Here is an 18,288-nt window from a genome sequence, read left to right as displayed (position 1 = left end):
AACCCCATTTTGTTGTGGGTTGTAAGGGACACAAAACTCTCTCTTAATTCCTGCCTCAATACAGAAATCATGAAAGCTACCAGAGGTGTATTCACCTCCATTATCAGACCTTAAAAATTTAATTCTTTTCCCAAACAAGTTTTCTACTTGGGCCTTAAACTCTTTAAATCTACCTAGGACTTCATCAGATTCTTTAGTCCTCAAGAAATAAATCTAAGTTTTCCTAGAAAAATCATCTATGAAAATTACATATACAAAAATCCACTTAGGGATGGCATAGACATTGGACCACATAAATCAGAATGTACAAGATCTAATATTTTTTTTGACCTACTTTCACTGATATGAAATGGACTCTTAGTATAGCACAACCTTTACAAGTACCGTCATGTACATGACTAAGTTTAGGAATACCTTTAACCATCTTTTCCAATGATGGAAGAGCCTTGTAATGTAGATGACCAAGTCTTCTATGCCATAGTTCGCTGGAACTGGAAGAGTCATGTACAAGAGCTTGAACTAGATGAATGGAAAGCTTGCACAAACTCTCATGCCGATTCCCGATCACACGAACAGTCTTGATGCTGGAGTTCTTTGGCCATGCAAGAACTCTCTTTCTAAAAATGCTACTTGATAACCTTTGTCCTCCAAGGCTGAAATAGATACAAGATTCCTCTTGATTCCTGGCATGAACAAGACATCACTTAGATGAAGGGGAATGCTAGATTCTAGATAGAGAGAAGTGGCACCAAATCCTTTCACGAAATAGCATGCATCATCTCCAATGATCACTTGAAGGTTAGTCTCCCTTTCCACCAAATCTGAAAGATGTTCTCGATAGCCTGTGATGTGACGAGAAGCTCCACTATCAATCAACCAGGTGTCACTATCCGTGGGAACATTACTTGATAAGGCGGATATGAAGAGGGATCCATTAGAATTGTCTCCAGCTTCCTTTTGAGTTGAGACTTCGTTAATATTTGTCACTTGTTGCATTGGCCTTGTTAAACAATCTCTTGCATAGTGACCAAACTTGTCAAATCTAAAGCACTAAATGTGGGAGAGATCTTTCTTCTTCTTCTTTGAATCAGGTACAAAATCTGATCTTTGATCTCTATTCCTCTTGAAGTTGCCTTTTCTCCAATTTCTTCCTTTCTTCTTAGTAGATTGAGTAGCTAGAACATGAATGTCTTCATTTTGAGAGCCTTTGCCATTTCCCCTTGCAGCCAACCTAGATTCTTCTTGGATGCAATAAGCACGAAGATGATCAAACTTGGCCAACTTGGATCTCCCACTAATACTTTGAATAAATGGCTCCCAAGAATGAGGAAGGCCATTTAATGCCAACATGACAAGATCCTTATCCACAACTTGATCTCTAATGGCGTTTAGTTGATCCCTCAGGTCTGAGATCTTCATGAAGAATGATATGACTGTTTCTCCTTTCGCCACCTTGACTTGATGAAGTTGTTGCCTCAATGCAAGAGCCCTACTTGTGTTGTTGATCTCAAATAGACCTTCCAAGGTTTTGAACATGTCTCTTGTAGTTGTCATCTTGGAAATGAGAGGCACTAAGTGATCCTTCTCAGAGTCAATCAAGATCTTCTTCGCTTTTATGGCATTCTTCTTGAATTGAAGTTTCTCTGCTTGATTTTCTGGCTCAGATAAATCTTTTTCTTCCACAAACTGAAGATCATTTTCTTCAAGTGCAATAAGAACTCTAAACTTCCACGAAGTGAAGTTTGAAGCACCTTCAAGTCTATCTTCAACCTTGAGACCATTCACCATTTTTAGACCATCACCATTTTTTTTCAAGGCTTTGATACGCTCCTTGAAGGTGAGAGATGAAAGAGAACTTCACTGCTATAAGGAAATTTGATCACGATCTTCTCAAACCTGGCTCTGATACCATGTTGTTTTTATGATCAGAATTAAATTAAGCAGAAATCAAACAATTATTGAACAATTGACACAACGATATACCCTAGGGAAAACCCTCCTACTTGAAGGGAAAAAACCCAACAACAATATTTCTTATATATATTGAAACAATTTGATTACAATGTGGCCAAACACAAGGTCAATGATGAGACCAATTACCAAATCGATCTGCAACTATTATAAGAGCACCTCTTTATTAACAAGAGCAAGTATTAATCTCCTTGAACAAGAATTCGAACTGCTGTGTATGAGTGTATGAAGTGAACTGAAGAATATATGTGTATTCGATGCAAGTGAATGAGCCAACCTTATGTATAAATATGTGGATCGTGCCCCTTCTTGAATAGTTGGCCTCCAATAGAGGCGACTATTCAAATGTGAAGAGAGACGTCTCTTTAATAGAGGTGACTCCTCCTTGAGTCAACCTTAAGAGACATGTCCTCTTAATAATTAAATAAACATTATTTAAAGTGAGTGGTGATTCTTAATAAGCATCGGCCTCTCAAGGAATATATCTCTCGCCACTACATACTTCAACACCTAGAAGAATGAAAACAAACCAAAAAATTCAAAGAAAACAAGAGTTCGGTTGTAAAAAAATAATGTAGGAAAAAAAACTACCTATTTGAAGAAATATCCTCTGTAATCCTTGACAACAAATGAACACTTGTAAACGCGTAGGAATAACACAACAACCAGCTTGGAGCGTTCAACAATCAATCTTCAACTCTATTTGTGCAATGGCAAGCAAGAAAATAAGTTCAGCAATGGAGGAAAATGTTTTTGTGTTTTCATTCACAATATGAAAAATGAGTTTGCCTTTGCCTTTCGGATGTTTTGTATGTCACATTTTAGGATTGGGGGGCAAATGGCCCTTTTTGGAGTTCAAAAAATAAAAATAAAAATTTGAAAAAAATTTGCAAATTCAATGACTAGGTGTTTTTAGGGGTCGAAATTCTTCACGGGTTCGCCCAGCCGAACCCACAATCTTTGGGCAGAACCTTGTCCAAACCCATAGAGAACTAACCTAGATCTTGAATTGGGTTCGAACAAGACTATGACCCGAGGCTTTCCCTTGGCAAACTAGTAACTTAGTTCTAGCTAAAGATTGTAAGGATTGGCATAATGCATTTTCCTTAATCATGAGAGTGACAATTCATTTCAAGAACCATATGTAACTCCTTAGGCACAATAATTAAATGACAAAACTCAAAGTAACACGTTTTTAGTTAGACTTTATTTCCCTAACATCTTCAAAGTAAATTTCATTTGGAATAAAAAATGGATAAGACATAAAAATAGTATGAGGAATTCTTAGCAACAATCCCATGGGATAGTGTGACCAAAACAAATTAAAATACATAGTGCCATCACTCAAAACCACCCATTTTTGGTCTAAATACATATTTGTAAGGTAAAAAATTTCATAGTTTGCACTTTTCACCTTACATCTCTCCATTTATTTTGGTGTCCCTTTTTCACGTTTATAAAACATTTAGCCCATTTCTTCAGCTTGTAAACTATTTCTGGTGTGCCCCACATACAGTTCCAGACTCATCCTACTACCATAGACCTTTCCCTAGAAGTTGTAGCCTTCATTCACTATTGGACACAAGTACCCATGGGCACTCCTATCCAATTTTGAAATTCAAAATTTGGCTCCCACCAATGGTAAAACCCTAAACCTAACCATCTTTGCTGCATTTTCCTAATGTATAGTTGCTCATTCTCATTCATTTCCAAGCTCTCTACTCTTGATTCTACTTGGCTCTATTCATGGTTTTAATTTGCAACTCTCCACTCAATCTTTTGCAATATCACTTCAATTCTTAGATTCTACAACTCTCCCTCTTCCACTATAACTTGGAGTTACCAGTGAACCATTTCTTTTATTAGGTTCGCAAGCTCCTCTCACATTACCTTGACCCATATCCTTATGTTCCCACCCTTAATTTTCCCTCCACTATCTCAAATCCTAACCTCTGCAATTCTCATTCTCCTCCCTCCATTGCTGCATAACTACCTTCAAAATATTCCTTGCACAACACCCTTGGCACATAAGAGACTGCCATCTTCCCATCCTTATCCATTGCACTTGCATGCACCACCACAGATTAGTCATCCTCCTAGGATTTTTCTCATAGCCACAAATTCTTGCATACACCACCAACACTATCAGTTAGGGTTTGCACACTCCTTAATTTAATTTCTATAAGTGGAGGTTGAAATATGTCATCACGGGGATTGACTGAGGCAATCTCCTACACTAACCCTCTTTTTACCCTTTTCAGACTTTCAGACATTCATATCTTAGTACTGAAAATGAATGTCAGGATTCTACTCGAGTCATAATACCTTGAATTAGAGTGAGCAACCTCACAAAGTTGGAGTTAAAGATACAAGCACTTGACAAGGTCACCAGTGCCTGGAGGTTAGGCACAAGTGCCTAAGGATCAAACACTATCGTCTGACATTTTTCAGATTCTTCTTAACAGTCCAGCAAGCTCTAGAATCCTCCTTCCAGCCATTTCCAGCAACATCAATTGATAGATCAAGAAGCATTTCTAACCTCTTTGTCAATTTCCTAGTCATGTTTCCAATTCACAGCTCATGCGTTTGTCAAATATAGATCTTGGGGATACCTATCATTGCTTGTGCTTCATATTAATATTACACCTTCTGAAGGTGTAATATTTGCACATGGACTTGATTGCACCCATTCTTTAAGTGTAACAAAGCTTGTTCAAAGATCTACAAATTAATATGCACTCTAATGCCTTTGGAGCATTCTTCTATGTTTTTTACATGTCTTAAGATGAAGGAAGCTTTCACAAAGATCCTTGCTCCTAATCAGCTTCAATCGCCCATATCAGTAGCATGCTTTGCAGTAGTGTAACCACTCGTTGTGCCTGATCAGCAACCATAGCATCAGCAACACGCTTAACAGTGTCACCACTACTTGTGCCTAATGAACCGAGGTTTCAACTTTATTGATCTACATTAGAAACATGCTTTGCAATTGTGCCACTGCCTCTTTTGTCTGCTTAGCAGTCAATGCATCAGTAACATGCTTTGCAGTCATGTCGCCAACACTTGTGCCTAATAAAATTCAGTCTCCTGCATCAGCAGCATACTTCATAATCACATCATTGCTCCTTGTGTCCAATTCGTAAATATAGCATCAGAAGCATGGTTTGAAATTGCTTAACCACTACTTGTGCCTGATCAGATTCAATCACCTACATCAACAACGCACTTTGCAGTCATTTCAGCCCCCTTTCTGCCTAATCAGCAATCATAGTATTGGTAGCATGTTTTGCAGTTGCATCAACACTCCTTAAGCCTGACTAGCAAATATTGCTTTAGCAGCACACTTAGCAATCACATCATCACTCCTGTCTGATTATGAAAAACGCACTATATTGCCCAAAGTGGTCAAATTGCTCATTGTGCTGAAAGAACAAGAACAAAGGTTCAGTCTCTCTATGTACAGAAGATGCAAAAAGTATTCATACACACATTCATTAGTCTCCAGGATTGACTTGAGTTTCAAAAGCTATCTTCAAGGGAGGATGACCAATTCATTTTGTTCTTCAAAGGCCAATCAAACTTAAGCAGGGATGTTATTGCGCATTAAATTGACTTTGAACTCTTTCCTATGGGCACCATTGACTTACTCTGTATAATACTGTGTATAATGTTTTGTGTATACTCTGATTATTTGCATTTAGAAAAATGAAATTAAAAATTGGCTATGGTTATCAAGGGATACAAATTTGGATAAGATTGTCCAGTCTAGATAAGGAATAAAAGTTGGCCTTGAGGTAAGGTAGAAGCAATTGCCATGACGCTGACCCAGGTTTAAATTCCATGGGAATGCTCCAGAGCAGCCATGTTAATGGAAGCCCACAATGGACTAACTGGATCAGACTGCAAAGTCTAATGCAAATTTTCAAGCAAAAAAAGCCCCTTCACACATGACTTATAAGCTGAAAGGTGTTCTTATCTGAAAGCAGGATATGTGTTACGAGTTACCTAATAAAAAAAACTTCGGACAAAAGGTTAAAAATATGGGAAGTGGGGGCTGGGATTACAAACTCACAAAATAAAAACTACCGATCTGGAGAAGTTCGACAGAGGGTACCCTGAGACAGCGATCGAGAATTGATAGAAAGCCGAGATGTCAGTCGAGCACTTGCAACTGCACTATGTAATGGAATTAAAGACTCTATGCAGCACCCCAATTCTACAGGTAACCTGCCATTATATAAAATGAAGTTAGATGCGACTAAAAGGATATCTCCGATCACAAACTAATATACATTAAATCTTAAGTTCCCTGGAGAAATTCTTTAAAAACAACACACATAGCAACAAATAAGTAAATAAATAGATATAACTGACTATGTCCTGCAGTCCAATTTAGCTTAAAGATGTTAAAAGCCATCTCCTCTCATTTGTATATAGATAAAAGCGTTTATTTATTATGTGAAGCAATCGAGAACTGACACACATAGCAACAAGAATGTAAACAACTAGATCTATTTGAGGAGGCCCTACAGACCAATTTAACCTAAGATGTTAAGAGCTATCTCAATTTTTATCCGGATGATATCAATGCTTTGTTACTCTTGAAGCAATCAAGAGAAGATGAACGTTTACAATCAAATACAAGAATGGACGGACGGACAGGTCCAAGGGATTGCTGTACAATGGTAATGGGAAAATTTGTAAAAGCATGACCCAGGTTAAAATCCACCATTAAAATGATTGAAGCCCATAACTTGTTAAGCACAATCATACCTTCAACCAGTATTTAGGATAAACTTTAAAAAAGAAGATATATTTTTATAGATCCTAAAGATCGATTTAACTTAAACTGTTAAAAGTCATTCCATCTTGTGCACATACACTTCAATAGATCCTAAACACCAATTTAATCTGAAAAATTAAATTTGAACAACCCACAATTTAAAGAATTTAAATATTCTTCAATTAATTCCAAAAAACTCATACACAGCAAAGCATTGTGAACAGCCACATGGAAGCAAACTATACATTTCAGCTATGCGATGAAATCTCTAGAAGAAGAAGAAGAAGAAATGCAATGAAATGAGGAGGAGGCTAGTCAAGTCAATTATTTTAAACCTGGTGATAGAGAATAATCGACGAGGGTTGTCGGTACGAATAGAAAATGAAAATAGGGATGGGCTGCTTCTTAAGGGAGCTGATGATTTTGCTGATGTTCTTACTTGAGCTTGTGTTTTGAGGTTGCCACCAATACTTCTCAAACAACCCATTGCAGACCTTGACAGATTAGCCATTCTTTTCCTGCTCAGGAATTTATAACTGGTTAGCTTGGTGTAGTGTTTTTATCTTACGACTAGTGTATAATTTGGTGTATTTTTGTGTAAAAGTTGGTAAATAATTTTTTATTAGATTTATTTTATTTTTACATATTTTAAAAGTCTTAACTTAATTTATAATCTCTATTATTTATTATCTTGAATTATATTTGTGGGTGCATAACTCTCACTAAAGTCTAAATTATTGTATGCTAGTGTGTTATTAAAAAAGACATGTTCTAATGTATCTCAAATTCATCGAAGATACACTTTTGAGGAACATTCGCATGAGAACACCACATAACATCCCAAATGCATTATTCACTTGAATAATCATTTTAGGCATATTGCATCCTTGCCTATTATCTTTAATGCTTGCTTATCTCTATCAAATTAACATGTTCAGAGATTTCATAAAATAAATACTACTCCTTCCTCAATGGTATCCCTAGACACTACCCCACTTTAGACATAGGTACAACCAACTAATGTGATGCATTCCCAATTTGTAGGTTTCTATCAATCCATAATAACAACCTAGATTTAAAAACACATACAAGATTCAATTTTGCATGTAGAAGGTAAAGCTTATGCATATAGGGATCATTTTGATGAGAAAGAGAGTTGTCGCAAATTAAAGAGCTTAATTATAGCATTAAGTCTCTTGAACTTATGTATAAATAAAGGAGCATATCTCATCTCTTGATATATATTAGATCATCTCTCACATCACCCATCTTGTCATCGTGTTTTCATAATCCCATTTATTTTCTTATTGGTCATAGTCTTCTTGATCTTCATTGGTGAGAGAAAGAGAATAGTTCACATATAGAGAGAGAATAGGATAGTTGTTATCATTGAGAGTTTGCTAGTGGATAAGTTGTGAAGCCAACACGTTTGTGGAAAGCAATTAATATTTGTGTGGAAGTTATAATATAGGCATGAGGATTCTACCTACTCTTTTTTGTAAGGAAGTTAAGTAGCGGAAACAACTTCCTACACTAACCTTGAGAGGAGGGTAATGCAAAACTTTTTCAGATCGTTACAACAGTTACAGAAAATAGAAATAGATATAATAGCATTCATACCACAACACAGTGATTTACGTGGGGAAAACCCTTTCAGGAGAAAAACCCCACACTCCAAAAGCAGCTCAATATTTTATTCAGCAATCAAAACAGATTACAACATACTTGCAGAGCAAGCTCTTCGCAGGAGTACCACTAATCAGAGATTCAGAGGCAACTCAATAGCCATAAGACTCTTACACACAAACTCTATCTCACACACCTCATAAATAGTCTTCTCTGCAGGTAACTTTGCTTCAGACGAAAGAGCACCCTTAGGTACCCAAAAACCATTTCCATCTGCTGAAGGTGAAACCTTCAAATCTTCCAGTGAAGTATCCGCAGATTTACTTTTTACAGAAGTGCTATTACACTCAACAGTGTATGCTTCAAGCTTATACAAAGTGCCAAACCTGACACCTCTAGCAACTATCATAGCACCCTTAATCATCTTACATCCTGCTTCAGAAAAGACTACTTGCACACCCGCATCTATCAGTTTGCTCACAGATAACAGGTTTCGTTTTAATCCAGGGATATGTAGCACACCATTAATCCTTTTTATTCTACCATCAGAAAACCTGATTCTAACTTTACCTCGACCAACAATGTCTAGAGGTGAATCATCACCCAAGTACACCTTACCTCCATTAAATCCTTCATATTCAGAAAACCAATCTCTATTGGAAGTCATATGAAAAGATGCACCTGAGTCAATTAGCCAAGCATCATTACCTACATGAGTCGCCAAAGCCGCAATAAATGCATCGCCATCTTCCTTGTCGGACTCGGAATCAGAATCGAACTTTTTTTTCTTCTTCTTCTTCTTTTCTTCTTTGCAGTCCTTACGGATGTGACCCGGTTTACCGCAATTCCAGCAAATGACTTTGGACTTTCCAGGAGATTTCGATCTCCCTTTGGATTTGGACTTGTTGCGCTTCTCATTCTTCTTGCCTTTCTCCTTAGGTCTTCCACGAACGGTTAGGGCTTCCTTTGAACTGATGGATACCTTCCTTCGCATCTCTTCACCGAGTAGGGCACCCACCACGTCTTCAGATTTCAAAACAATAGAAGTACTACCGATAGCCATAACAAGAGAATCCCACGAATCAGGCAAAGAGCAAAGCAAGATCTGACATTTCTCCTCCTCGTCCATCTTAACACCGACGGATACTAATTGAGCCACCAACATATTGAATGCTTCCAGGTGGTCTACAATTCGTCCACCCTCTTCCATCTTCAAGGAATACAATTTCTTTCTTAAGAAAATTTGATTTAATAAAGATTTCACTTGATACATCTCACCAAGCTTAGTCCATAGCTTCTTTGCAGAGTTTTCTTCATGGACATTGATTAGAACAGAGTCTGCCAGGCACAGTCTGATTAGACCCTTGGCTTTTCGGTCCATAACATCATACTGAGCTGCCGCAGTAGGATCTGAGGGCCTTTGGACATTCGCATCAACAGCATCCCAAAGATCTCGATCTATTAGCAGATCTTCCATCTTCAACTTCCACATCTCAAAATTACTTCCATTAAATTTCTCCACCTCTATTCTCCCTGACGAACTCGCCATCTGAATATTCCTGCAACAAGATCAAAAAGTGTCTTCTGCACAAGCTCCCACTCAAATCTGGATTAGTTCAAAAAACCCAACTGCCCACAATTGAAACCAAAGGTGATCAGGCTCTGATACCACTTGTAAGGAAGTTAAGTAGCGGAAACAACTTCCTACACTAACCTTGAGAGGAGGGTAATGCAAAACTTTTTCAGATCGTTACAACAGTTACAAAAAATAGAAATAGATATAATAGCATTCATACCACAACACAGTGATTTACGTGGGGAAAACCCTTTCAGGAGAAAAACCCCACACTCCAAAAGCAACTCAATATTTTATTCAACAATCAAAATAGATTACAACATACTTGCAGAGCAAGCTCTTCGCAGGAGTACCACTAATCAGAGATTCAGAGGCAACTCAATAGCCATAAGACTTTTACACACAACCTCTATCTCACACACCTCATAAATAGGAGATACAATACAAGAAACTGTCAAACGGTATTACAAAACCATGGGCTAAAACCACCCAATAAGGTGTAGCCGACCTAATCTCCCTTCTAGATGCCCTATGACATGTTAAAGCACACATCAACACGTGTCGCTCCCTTTTACAGCTCATTTATGTATCCGATACAAATTATTTTTCCTATTTCAGGAGTACAAACTTCCAGAGGCCATAACTTGAGAACCGGGTGTCCGATTGACGAACCGTTTGAAGCGCCGGAAAGCTCGCGAAGTGCTCTATCACCTCGTAACCCGCTGCACCGGTTACGGCCACTTTTCAGGGCATTTGGGAGCCTCTAAAGTCCCCAAAATTAAGTTTAAACATTTTATCGCACCCCTCCAAGACGAAAACTTTAATATCTTCAAAACTAGCTGTGACCTTGCGACGCAACTTTACCGGAATGCTTATCTAGCCAACCAGAAGCTTCAGGGAGAGTTTCGCACCATTTCGTGCTCAAATGAAAACTTACTATAAATAGTAACCTCGCATAAATGCAAGGTTGAGACACCATTTTTCCCAACATTTTTGAGTTATGTTATATATAGGTTATGATGTTGCATAAGCTTGATTAAAAGCAATGTTTCAAATTGAGTTACTTATAGGATATGCAATCTTGAGTTGATAAAAGCTTGATAATTCTTATGATTAGAATTACGTATATGTGTGTGTAATAGCTAGGATAGTGCTATGCTATGATATGTATCCTTAATAGGTAGGAATGACTGATTGGTTAATCTCTGGGTTAGGATAATCCGTGGATGGGAATAACCTAGATAGTTATTCTAATATTTAACCTTGTGGGAAAGGTATGGGAATAGAATTTAATGGCCAGTTTACCAAATAGAGCAATGAAATGGGTGGACATATGACTCTCGAAGTACTAGGTGATGAATTATTTTCCCAAAGTAGTGTAGGTTGCCACTGTCTAAATTGTTGGTTCACTGTGATCCAAGTTTACATACTAGACAGGAATGTCATACATGTAGGTTGTAGCCAATGTATGGTAGCTCTAGTTATGTAGGAAATGACACTATGCTCATAAGGCTATATTATTGTGAGGTCATCAAACCAAATCAATGATTATACTTCTAGAGACATAGTTGTTTTCTTTAGTTACAACACCATATCAATTTTCTTTTAACAGTTGGCTACAATTTCTTTGTTCTCTAGTGATGTTCTTCATGTTCCTCTTGTTTTTTGGGACATTATTTTGGACGCTTCTTAGTCCTTCATTTTTTCTCTTTTGGAGAAACATTTTCTCCTACTAGTTTTTTCTCCTTTTTTCTGTTTGTGAGAGATTGTATTGCATTGTATTTGTGCATGGGTGCCTAGCATGGCCTTGTTGTCAAGATCATTTTGTATCTTGCATTTTTTACATCATTTGCATAATAATTTCATCTCCCTAAGTTGCACTTAAGGAGAGGTGTTAGTGTGAATGGCATTAGTTCACATCTAGTCATTAGTGGAAAATTATTCACATGTTAAGTTTACTTAGGTCATAAGTTAAGTGTCCTTATATCCTAGGTGTCATTCTAGAACTTACTTATAAGGGGGTCATGTTCACCTCATACTTTTAGTCACTTAGCATTTAAAATTGTGCATCACACATTTAATATTTGTTATAGGGGATTTTCTCATACCTCATCACACCTTGCCTATTTATCAAGGTGTTTTATACATTATAAATCATCTCATGTAGATCATATCTCATTTTCATTGTAGTCGATATGGAGTGGAATAACATCTCTTTGTGTTGCTACTCTCTTGTTTGTGAAGGTTATTTGTTTTTGTATATTGTTGATCTTGGTTGGATACATCAACAGTCATAATTCTTGATGAATCAATAATGATACTCATAATCTTTTGGTCATGTACCTAAACAAAATGGTTGATTTTTGAAATCTTGAAGTCATAGAGGTGCTCAGAGTAGAGAAACATGGACAATCATTTGGAATGCACATAAATTTCATATGTTATAGTAATAGCTTGAATACCTATAATTTCTTATTATACAACATTTGGTTAGAATGCTAACACACTTTCCACTTCCATGACCTAAAGAACATGGATCTCATTGTCATGTCATTATAGCTTTATTAAAAACTTAACACTAGAAAAATCAACTATGAAAATCTTCAAAACGACTAAGTATCACTTAAATATAAAAATAATTTTATATGATTTCCCAATTACAATGATGATTTCAACATTTGATTATTTATTATGGCAAATTAGGCTCATGAATGCCATACTTTATAAAGATTGACCTCCCATGCCTAGGAAGTGTAACTTCGAAGATGCTCTTGTAGTATGCCAGAAGTATGTCTTTAATCAATTTTGGTGCCTTTAGCATAATTTGAATTTGTAACTACCCACTCCCTAAAATATGTCAATTTTTTGAAGCCATAACTTTTAATCTAGGCCCCTGATTGAGCCCAATTTTTTTTAAACCAAAGATATTAGAGTGCTCTAAATCATTTAAATGTCTAAAATTCAAGTTGATTATTTTTTATATAATTTTTGAACTTTGAAACTTCAATATTTCATTATCTACAAATGATCTTTGGTTAAAATTTTAACCATAAGCTATTTTTGCAATTTCAAATCTATGGGTAAATTTATAGGTCCATACATGCTCAAATTCAAACTTCCTAATAATAGAAACCTTATTGTTTTTATCCCTCGTTGAAAATTATTCATCAAACCATACAAAAATTAAAAAATAAATATTTTGTAGGTGATGTAGGATTGCTCTTATACCTTGGATGCTCTTGCATCACATATAATGATTAGCACAAAATCATTGATTATACAACTCTAGTAGGGTTGAATGTATGTCTTTTGAATTGCTAGATTCTAAAATAAACCTACCACACAATCACTAAAAAATCTCTTTGGAGTATAATGAGATAATTATTAGTTCCACCATGAATCCTTTGACTTATTTAGACACTTAATCATATAATGAACTAAAGACTTGAATTATATCTTCTATACTTGGCGGCACTAGAAGAATATGAAACATTGCAATTGAATACAAATATACCTTGAAACTCATCCCCGAATTGGAAGCACAAGTCTGGAGCAATAATGAAGTTATCACAATGATCAATGCCTTTGGTATGATAGTGATTTTAAAGGGCATTGCCCATAATGCAACCCTATGTGTTATGGAAATAGTACAATAGTTACATATACCATATGGATCCATCATATATTAAGTTATGTCCCAATTTGCAACACCACCCTAGAAATAATGATGTAATGTATATATGTGAAACCTAGTAGTTAGATGTATAAAACTCTTTTCATTATTGCATCTATGATGTAATGTATCAATAGAAAAAAAATGATCATAAGGAAAGTATTTATATTCTCTAGTGACAATGATTTATATAGCTAACAGTACCCAACTGTTGGTGTGCTTCTTATATGTGAATTGTTGCCACAAACTTGATATATTTCTTCCCAAAAAGAATGCATAATTACTCTAGCAATCACATCACCACTTCAAAACAAGTGTAATCAAAGCATTTGATCTATTGTGTTTTTAAGAGCACTAGACCAAAGACTATAGTTCCTAAGTATAAATTTCACTTAAAGACTTCATCTTTAGACCAATCAAAGGAAGTTTCACATAAGGAAGAGTTTTGTGTACAATCTTAATAAAAGGAATTACACTTGTTTTTTATCACTTGTACAACCTAATCAAAGGAAGAATCCTATGTACAACCTTAATCACTTGTTATTTTATTAATGCACTTTATTAATTGTTTCTATAAGGAAGTTTCACTTGCTTTAATCAAAGCCTTGAAAGGTTCAATTTAGATCATTTTTGGAAATCCTTCACATATCTCTCTATTGTTCCCTTTTGTTTCAATTGGGCCAAATCTCTAAAATGAACTTCAAGATCTTCTCTATCAAACCTTTTGATCAACCTTTTACAAAATTCATCATTTATGTCAATCAATCTATGACTTTGGGTAACCAACCCATGGTACCACCATTTGTGTGTTGTGCCTTCCAAGTGTTGGTGAATGATGACATCATCCTCAATCATAGGTTTCAAAAATAGAGATGTGCCTAAATTTTGCACCCATGCATGAGTTATACATTTATTAGAACCATCAATTGTAGATAGTGTTAACTTTCTCAAAACTTGTTGCTAGTCATTTCTTCGTTGAGATCTAGGTTCAATTCTTTGTGTATTTCTAACTTTTTCATAGTCATGTAATTAGTGAGAAGCATTGCTTCTTGCATTTCTAAAGGGAGATTTCTATACTCTATATAACAAACAATAATATCATCTTGCAATGAAATTTGTGTTTCCCCCACAGGAAATTTGTCTTTCCTCTAAATGAAAGTAGGATGAGTAAGTCTATCAATAGACCCAAACATGGTTCTCTATGTATGACTTTTATACTTATTATTGCTCTATTATTGTCTCAAGAAGAACTTGCCTCACTATTTTGATTGTTGGACTTTGATGCATTATTATATGTTTCCTAGTTTCTATGCATCATATATAATATTTAGCCCAAATATATAACATATGATCAAACTTCCTTTCAAAATAATATGTAGGATCTTTTAAATCTTTCTTCTCTCTTTCCATATTTACTTCTATGTTCAATTCAAAAGGAGTTTCTATTTCTTTGCTCTTAGGAAATAGATTTCGAGTTTTTATAAGTTCTCTTTAATGATACCTCTTGGCTCTACTATTTGACTACATAAGAAGGCAATCTCATAAGCTAACAAGATCCAATTTGATATCATCGTAATATCATGGATGAAACATTTTATATTATTTGATTTACATATAATGATTAGCACAAATCATTGAGCAGACAACTCTGTTGCGGTTGAATGTATGTCATTTGAATTGTTGGATTATAAAATAAATCTACCACGGTCATTAATTTTTGTTTGGAGTATTATGAGACAATTATTGAGTCCACCATGAAAGCTTTGACTTGTTTAGACCCTTAATCATTCAATGGACTACAAACATGAATTATAACTTCCACAATTGGTAGTGATAGTATAAATATGAAGTATTGCACTTGAATACGAATATCCCTTAAATTCCTTGCCCAAATTGGAAGCTTGTGTCTAGAACAATAATGAAGTTGCCACAAATTGTGCACCATAACCCAAACTCGAATTGTTGTTATAATAACAATTAAAGAGCTACATATACTACATGGATCCACCACATATAAAAGTTATGCCCCAACTTGTAGCACTATTGTGGAAATAATGTAATTTATATATGTGGAACCTAATGATTAGTTGTATGAAACTCTTTTCATCGCTACATTTATGATACATTGTATCAATAGCAACCAGTGATAATAAGGAAACCATTTTCATGCTCTAATCACACCAATTTGTATGAGGGATGATACCTAGTTGTTAACACACTCCTTATATGCAAATCATAGTAACAAACTTGTCACAACACCCCTTCAACATGTAATTTTAACATCAATATGAGATTTCAATAGTTTAGCATAATGGCCATTCATGTATGAAATCACTCCGAGGAATTTTTTTTTTGGTCTTCCAATTCTAAACCTAGAGGATTTTCATCTTCAAGTTAATTTAACCGAAGTCCAAAGCCCGAAACTCCAATGGGGAGTAGAAATCATAAAATAGAATGCATGATCAATATGCCTCCTCTTTGCTTGACCTCTCTTGAATAGAATTTTCATCAAAAAGACATGCCTCGTCAAATGTCCCTTGATTGATATTATTACGAACAAACTTTAATTATAATTTCATTTATAATATTACTTAATTCCTTCTCTTAGAAATTGCTTGTTTTGTTTGATGAGAATACATTTGCTACACCATGTTTGTATTATATACTTTCATACTTGCTCCATCATGCTCTCAAGCTATAAGCATGGTCTCACAATAAAAATGTAGCTCATCTAAGTCTAAAAAGGGAACAAATTTCTCATTGGTTTACCTTTTCTCTTATTTTGATGTGACTAGTATGCTCTTTTTGCTGCCTTTCGTGTTTGTAACACTTTGAAATATAGCATGCATACATGCACAATGTGCAACCACCCATTCCTCTTTTATTTATGTTTCCATGCCTTTCTTCTGTCACACATACCTATGTCAACTCTTTTCCAAAAAGTTAATGACATTAGCCAATGAGGACTTTGAAAGGTTTTTAAAGAGCCCACCAGGGATCAAGTCTACTTGAGTACAAGACTCCTACATCACAAGGGACGAGGTTGGGATCTTGCCCGAGGCAAATTTGGTGGAATGAACCCCTCAATCCTTAGCTCTTAGTCGAAGAGGTTCAACCTAAGGCTCATGCTCCCATATCGAGTAGCTAAGACAACTTTGTGGATAAAAAATTTTCAATCACAAATAATTTTTTATTTTTATTTTTAAACTAACTCATGAGGATGTATTTATACTTTTCTATCAACATAGGCTCACGTCAAAATCCCTGAAGCCAAGAAGTTACAAATACTTCGCCTACAAACACTATTTTATATATTTATTTCTCATGCGCAATTGCATTCAAGATAGAAAAATTTCCATGACCAATTAAAGGCATGCCAAACTACAATCATAAACACAAATATTGAATTTTGCATTGATAACAACATGACTTAGTTTTTTTTCATATTTTCTTAAGAACCTGCTTTAGTCATGCTTGACTATAAGGTCACTAGATAACCTAAAACCTCTACACACACATGGACAACTTTTACACTTTGTTCTTGACTAGAATTCATCATTTGTAATATTGAAAGCATGTTTTAAGTGAGACGCTTGGCTTGTTTTGACTAATAGATGAGAATAGTTACTGGGGTGTTTTAATTAACCCTTAAGATGCAAATTTGATTACCGAAGAAGAAAAAAATCACATTAATGATTTCTAATATCAATTGTTATGAACTAGTGGAGATTAACTGATAGAAACCCTTACTAATAAGAGATCGAGAGTTGATTATTATAAAGTTAAAATATGGAAACCCTTGAAATGATTGGACCTAGAAGATGTTATTGTTAAACTTTTATACCATGTAACACAAACAATTGCAATGAGAACAAAAAACACAACAAAATGCGGGTACTATATTAAGTATATAAAAATATGAGAAAGAATGTAATGATTATGCTTCTCAAGAAAGAAAACTTATAAGATAAAAAAACAAAAGTAGAATAATGCTTGTAAAGAAAAAGAACTATTAGAGAGAAAAAAGAACGTGTACTAAAAAAGGCATAAAGATTTAAAAAAATGAAAAATATACAAATATTTTAATAAATCGTATGGCTCTTCTATCATGTGCTTGACATTGTTAAGATCCTACAAGTACACGACATTTTAAGTAAAAAACTAATTCAAAAATTGAGAGTCAACCATAATCCCTTTAAAAGCTTTCTCATTAAAGTTCTAAGGTATTACAACAATAAGTGTTTATCATACCATAAAGATTACAATGGTCGACAAGTACCCTTGCAAAAATTTACATATTGAAAATTATTGAAAGTGAATGTTTCTTTAAGGCACGACACTTCCTACAAATTTCACAAATGGGGCAACGAGCTAGGTGGGCGTCATCTTAGGGGACTCTCCATAGTTGAACACACAAGTCAAAGTAGTACTAGGACGGGTGACCTCTCAAAAAGTATCAATGCTTCACCCCTACAAGCATCACCTAGATGCAATGAGTGCTAAGTGGATCATTCATTTTCATGAGATGGGGGTTCATGTAAGTATTACTTATGAAATATGGGTCAACAAGTTTGACTTAAAAACTATGAAGATGGGGGTTCATGTAAGTATTACTTATGAAATATGGGTCAACAAGTTTGACTTAAAAGCTATGTACTT

The 18,288-nt window shown here is 35.3% G+C and overlaps 1 protein-coding gene across 2 annotated transcripts in view; it reads right to left on the bottom strand.

Annotated features, from left to right (window-relative positions):
* The window catches only part of LOC131077567 (protein NUCLEAR FUSION DEFECTIVE 6, mitochondrial), a 29,761-nt gene extending 22,454 nt beyond the window's left edge, over window positions 1–7,307 (bottom strand). For both annotated transcript variants that reach the window (XM_058015095.2, XM_058015096.2), the window contains exons 1-2: window positions 7,090–7,307; window positions 6,086–6,198 (exon numbers count right to left, since the gene is read on the bottom strand). In XM_058015095.2, coding sequence (XP_057871078.2) covers window positions 6,086–6,198; window positions 7,090–7,265 — 289 coding nt within the window. In that variant the 5' untranslated portion in view covers window positions 7,266–7,307. The remainder of the gene's footprint in view (window positions 1–6,085; window positions 6,199–7,089) is intronic.
* Window positions 7,308–18,288: the final 10,981 nt, after the last annotated feature.

Source organism: Cryptomeria japonica, chromosome 6 (assembly GCF_030272615.1).
Source record: "Cryptomeria japonica chromosome 6, Sugi_1.0, whole genome shotgun sequence".
Taxonomy (NCBI): Eukaryota; Viridiplantae; Streptophyta; class Pinopsida; order Cupressales; family Cupressaceae; genus Cryptomeria; species Cryptomeria japonica.
Note: the sequence above shows the minus strand (reverse complement) of the source record. Positions and strands in the feature narration are given on the sequence as shown.